The sequence below is a fragment of the Mesocricetus auratus genome, unplaced genomic scaffold (genome assembly GCF_017639785.1).
Source record: "Mesocricetus auratus isolate SY011 unplaced genomic scaffold, BCM_Maur_2.0 Super-Scaffold_100676, whole genome shotgun sequence".
Taxonomy (NCBI): Eukaryota; Metazoa; Chordata; class Mammalia; order Rodentia; family Cricetidae; genus Mesocricetus; species Mesocricetus auratus.
In genome coordinates, this window is record NW_024429266.1 from 50,831,580 (window position 1) to 50,837,162 (window position 5,583).

The 5,583-nt window shown below is 44.0% G+C and overlaps 1 protein-coding gene across 1 annotated transcript; it reads left to right on the plus strand.

The window, feature by feature from the left end:
* Positions 1-787: 787 nt before the first annotated feature.
* On the plus strand, positions 788-5,583 carry CUNH1orf53 (chromosome unknown C1orf53 homolog). The gene is made up of 3 exons (XM_005073444.4): positions 788-1,058; positions 3,949-4,050; positions 5,446-5,583. The coding sequence occupies exons 1-3, from the start codon at positions 822-824 to the stop codon at positions 5,515-5,517; spliced, it is 411 nt and encodes a 136-aa protein (XP_005073501.1). The 5' UTR covers positions 788-821; the 3' UTR covers positions 5,518-5,583.

Here is a 5,583-nt window from a genome sequence, read left to right on the forward strand (position 1 = left end):
GGGTTATACAGTAAATGGTGGTACTGCAAAGAGGAGTTGGCATGCAAGGTCTGTGATGTCTTAGACACCTTTCTTCAGCTCAACTAACCTACTTCGGCTGTCAGGGATCAACTCTTGTCTTGAGTCTCTATACCGAAGATCACTAACAGAACTATTCAACACGCCTTCTCTTGAAACTCAAGCTGCAAAGTCCAGGACTGGGGGTGGTGTTAATTTAATTAACACATGAAATTATTTCCTGGGCTCGTGCTAATTTCCTCAAGCTAACTTTGTAGGAGTATGGGTGTAACTGTCTTGCAGATAGGATTTTAGGTTTACTTTTGCGAAATCTTCGCGACATGAAAAAAGCACCTTTTTCTTCGTGTGAGACTTTTTCTTGACTTTCATTCTAGAGTGAGCCAAATAACCAAGTCGCCAAGTTTGTGCTTCGAACTTTATTCCCTCGGCGCATGGCCAGCGAACGTGCATGCAGCCTTTTCTATATGGGCTGAAGGTGCTCAGCAACAAGGCTCACTTTCTTTCTTTTTTTTTTTTAACAATTATGATAATACTGACTATGACCTAGTGTGATGGGAAATTAAAATGCTCGCCCTTTATCTCAGAAGAAAAATAGTAGAGAATTTAAGAGCATAGAACGGGAGACCTTCTTCCAGTCTTCAGGCTACAAGCTTTTCTCTGCCTAGAGGCCAAGGGGAGGAAACTGGAGACCGAAGGACAGCCTTGTGGTCACCGACCTGTGCTCGGCTCCCCCCTCCGCCCCGCCCCTCGCTTCACTCCGCCCCTTCCCGCCTCCCGGCCTCGCCCCCCGCCGTGGAGGCGTCATGGCGGCCTGCGGGATACCGGCGCTGGCCCGAGCGGCCCTAGGGAGGTCACCATCTTGGGCTGAAGGCTTCCGACAGCCGCTGAGCTCAACCCTCCACTCCGATTCCGAAGGGGCCTGCGGCGGCTCCGCTCCAGACTCGCGGAGGACGCCCGAAGGAGAGCCGAGGCATCCGGCGAGCCAAGAGTTAACCGCGGCCGAGCAGCACATCGCCGAGCTGCACCGGGCCGCCTGCGCGGTGAGGCTCTCTCCAACCCGCCCCGCGGCCTCTGCGCCTGCGCGTGCTCGGCCCCGAGACCAAGGGGCGGCCCCGGGCGGAGGTGCAGGAATTGTAGGTCTTGAGCCTCCAGCCCGGGGCGGGTCGGCTTCGTGCAATTGCTGGGAGGATCCTGCGAGAAATCTGACCGCCCTCTTGCGTCCCGGACAGTGGGGTCTGCCCTCAGAGCGGGACCCAGTTTCTGATCAGTGCACCACCTAAAGGCTTGTCTCGGGGTGTGTGCGCGCGCGCGCCCTCCAGTGTATGAGTGTGTTGGGTAGGGAAAGGGGCATGGGTGTTAAGGAACGGAAGATGGAAGGCCTGAGCAGTTAGGGGGCAAAGTGTGTTGTACAGACATGTTGCCTGTGCACGATATCTTGAGCAGCCTGCCATCCAGTGACTTTAATCATGAAAGCATAAGACAGACGCTTTCCATCTTTGCCCTCTCATCCTTTGCCTCCAGTCCCTAAGTGAGCAGAGGAAATTGCTGCCGGGCAAGTTTGCATTTTCCCCCAGACATTCTTGAATAACCTTTTCTTCTGGTTTGTGGATTTGACAATTGCTTGTCACCACTAATATCCAACCTTATTCTGCCTGCAGAAGAGTTTGAAGATAGCATAATTTATATTTTTAAGTCCTATGATGCTATAAAAGCGATTTGTAATAAACCTGTTTATTAAGCTCTCGTCGTGGCTAGTACTTGATAAGACCACTGAGTGTTACTTGAGTTGACTTGAACTACAGAGGTAGAGAGGAAATCCTTGAACGTTTCCTAAGGTTGACATCCTTCCCTTGACAATAGTAGGCCCTGAGAACCCACTGACCCTTTCAGGTGTTGAAAGTCAATAAAGATTTATCAAGAGATTATTAGCAGCACTTGATGTTTGCTTATGCTCTTATTTTAGATATAACCCATACACTTTGTTCCCACCAGTCACCATGTGAGTATGGTGGATAAAAGTCAGAAGTCTCATCATTTCAGAGCAAACAACAGTGGCGAGTAAAAAGATGGTTCAGTCAACACCGGGAGAGAAAGGAACTTCCTTTCACTGGGGAACCCACAACTTTTTCATCATGTCCAGGAGACCATAAGTAAACCCCAAAAACAACCTTGATATTACTCTTTTCGACAAATTAAGAGCTCCCAAACAACAGTGCTTTTCCCTGCCTCCAGGCAGAGATCCTTCTTAGCTTTCTGCTGCATGATGGCATCGCCACTGGCCATCTTGCTTTCCATGGCGAGCTTGCTCTCCAGTGGAACTGAGGCACACTTGCCTCCTCTTTGTTGCCAGCATTATCTGAGGCTCATCTAATGTAGGCAGTCAGCAAACTCAGAGGTGCACTGTATCCGTATGAAGAGCAGGAGAGCACGTGTGTGAAAGCGGCCTGTTGGCTTGCCAGATAATTGACCCCAGAAAACACACAGAAGCTAAGAAAAGGGAAGGCCACGGAAGACTTTGCAGTGTTTTGTTTATTTGCCTTCCAGAACTTCAAACACAAGCCTTGTGGAGATGGAGAAGAGAAAAGAAAAAGAAGTGAGGTCCTGGTGGTGGGTCATTCTACAGTAGTGTTGAGTGTACCTGGTGTCATGTGACCCCAAGATTGGGAAGCCCCTGAGAGCATCACTGAAATTTACTGGATTCTTAGTGCCATGGTCTATCTGTGCGGAAATGCCTTAGAGTAAACGTAGACTTGGACCAAAATAAGTTGGTCTAAATGTGAGCCATAATGAGTGATGCCATTAAATATGACACTGAGCAGCTGAAGTTGTTCATGACTAATTAAAAAGATGTATGCTATAGCTGGTCGTATTGCAGCACACCTTTCATCCAACACGTTGAGGCCAGCCTGGACTACATAGTGAGTTCCAGGCCATGCAAAGCAATATAGTGAGACCCTGTCTCAAAAATAGAGAAGAGATCTCTGTGAGTTCGAGGTCGGGCTGGACCCGACAGCCTCCAAAACAATACAGAAAACCCTGTCTCATAACCCCCCCCAAAAAAGAACAAAAATAGAAAAGAAAAATAAAAATGTATGTTTGAAAGCCTGCTGCCTTCATGCATATTTAATGAAACTCTATATGCAAGAGTGATACACTGAGTTACTAAAGTTGAAAGTGTTACATATGAGCTCATAGGGATGGCCCCTCTATATAAAATCTGGAGGCATCATTAAAGTAATACTTGTACCTAGATGGAAAATGCTTCCCTGACATTTGAAGTCATATACTGGAAGTTGCTTTTGCTCATTTGTTAAACCAGTGAGTGTTAATGTGGCAAAACAATACTTTTTTAGTTAATACTAGAACTGACAATGCTGGGAGCTGGGGAGGAAAGGGAAATAGTGTGGACCATGGAGTGGAGTAACACATCATGAAGGCATGGAAAGTGTTCAATAATAGCAAAGGTAATGCTTTCCTGCAAGGGCTGTTTGGCTTTGATTAGCACCTTTTCTGTGAATTTCAATCATTATTCACATATTGTAAGTACTGAAATTGTAACTGCAACTTCTGAGTGAAGTTCATTTTCAGCCTCTTAAGTTCTTAAAATCATCTAAATCACCCGTTGCCTAGATGCAGAATGAAAACTATCAGAGTGGTGGCTAGTACATAGTTATTGCATACAGAGGACTTCTTGTTTTTCCATCAACTTCTCATCTTACTCAAACTGTATGGTGTTTCCTTTAATCACATACAGTTAGATTGTATATAATGTTGAAATGCCTTTGCTCCTTAATTGCAAATGCCACTACAATTACTGGGAAAGAAATGTATTATTATTCTTTTTTATTTTTACAGTAGTTTTCAACTAAAAACATTATTAGATATGATGAACATCAGCAAAGATTAATACGTTGTTTTATAACTCTTCAGGCTGGCCAGTTAAGCTATGTGGACCCAGCTACCGGCTATGTGGTGTTCACCAGACTAGCCCACTTGCAGAGAGGTGCCTGCTGTGGTTCTGCCTGCAGACACGTGAGTAACAATTCTCGAATTACCCCAGCAGTTTGCTGAGCTTCTGTAACTTCATAAATACCTATTATTTAAACAACAAGTCAAATAAAAAAGCTAAATAGACCTAGAGTATGCTTTTCACAAGCTGTTTCAGCAAAGGACAATGAAGTTGTTAGTACCAACACAGGACCTTTAAAGTTAATGGAATGTTGTACGTTTTGCTGTGAGCATCAGCTCCTCCAAATGCTATGACTTGAAATTCAGGAGAGCTTTTTATTGGGAGGAAAGCTTTCATGAAGTATGAAAGAAGTTTTATTCACTAGGCAAGCACAGAGAGCAGGAAGAGAAACCAACAAAAATGTTGCTGACCCAATCCTAGAAATACTGCAATCTTAAGAAACAGAAAATTGCCCATCATTGAGACATGAATCTCCATCAAATCATAAGACTTCCTCTTTTTGCATTCCACTCCCTGCTTCACGGTCCCCTTTCCCTGGGCAGATCACCAGTGCTGCTGCTGCTGCTGCTCTTATTTCCTGTGGTTTAAAATCTCTCTCTCTCTCTCTCTCTCTGTCTCTGTCTCTCTGTCTCTGTCTCTCTCTCTGTCTCTTTGTCTCTCTCTCTCTGTCTCTGTCTCTCTCTGTCTCTCTGTCTCTTTGTCTCTCTCTCTGTCTCTGTCTGTGTCTCTCTCTCTCTGTCTCTGTCTCTCTGTCTCTGTCTCTCTGCCTGTCTCTCTCCTCTGCCCCCCAACTTCTTTCTCTGCTTTCTTTTAGCTGGTGTTTAAAGGAACTGTGAAGGTACATTACCCCAAAGTTAGTGCTGTGGGTCTGAGTATGCTTATTTCTGGAGATATATGCCCATGTTTAATGGTCAAAGTGAATGAACTATTTCTTCCTGTAGTCTGAGCAAAGAAGAAATCAGCTATATTGTTATTTGATTAAGATTATGAACAGATAACAACTGTTTACTGAACACGTTGTATGTTTTTCCTGCAAGAAGTTGTTATCTCCTTTCGCTAGCCCCCTTTCTAATTTAAGATTAGACACCAAATACACATATGAACTGTAGACAGTATTTTAAGAGTCACTCTTCACTCTTTTGGATATTCCTACCTGTGTCATGAACTATTCCTAATCAAATGCATAAGAGCTGTTCATAAATGTAGGACCCATGGATTTTTTTTAAGAATGGGTGTTTGATATAAAAATTTTTGAGATTGGAAGGAAATACACTTAGGAAATGGTTCTTGAGTCCTAATTAGGCCTATTTACCCAAAGTTGCATTGTGTCATACCTAAGAAATGATAGATCAAATGATCTAAAACATAGTTAACAGCCCCCCTTTTCCCACTATGAGAAATGTATGTTCTGACAGTGACTGTTAAATTGATAATAATTTGTTGCCTTTCCTTTTCAGTGTCCATATGGCCAAGTCAACGTGAAAGATCCATCTAAAAAGAAGCAATTCAACTCCTACTTTTATGTTTGACAACAACTTTACTTCTGTTCTATCAAATTGAACTTCTGATTTTGAAAATAAAGACCTAATCTAGAA

Coding starts and splice junctions, on each gene's coding strand:
- CUNH1orf53 (XM_005073444.4), top strand. CDS start 822: ATGGCGGCCTGCGGGATACCGGCGCTGGCCCGAGCGGCCCTAGGGAGG. Junction 1,059..3,948: donor TGCACCGGGCCGCCTGCGCG/GTGAGGCTCTCT, acceptor ATAACTCTTCAG/GCTGGCCAGTTAAGCTATGT. Junction 4,051..5,445: donor GTGGTTCTGCCTGCAGACAC/GTGAGTAACAAT, acceptor TTTCCTTTTCAG/TGTCCATATGGCCAAGTCAA.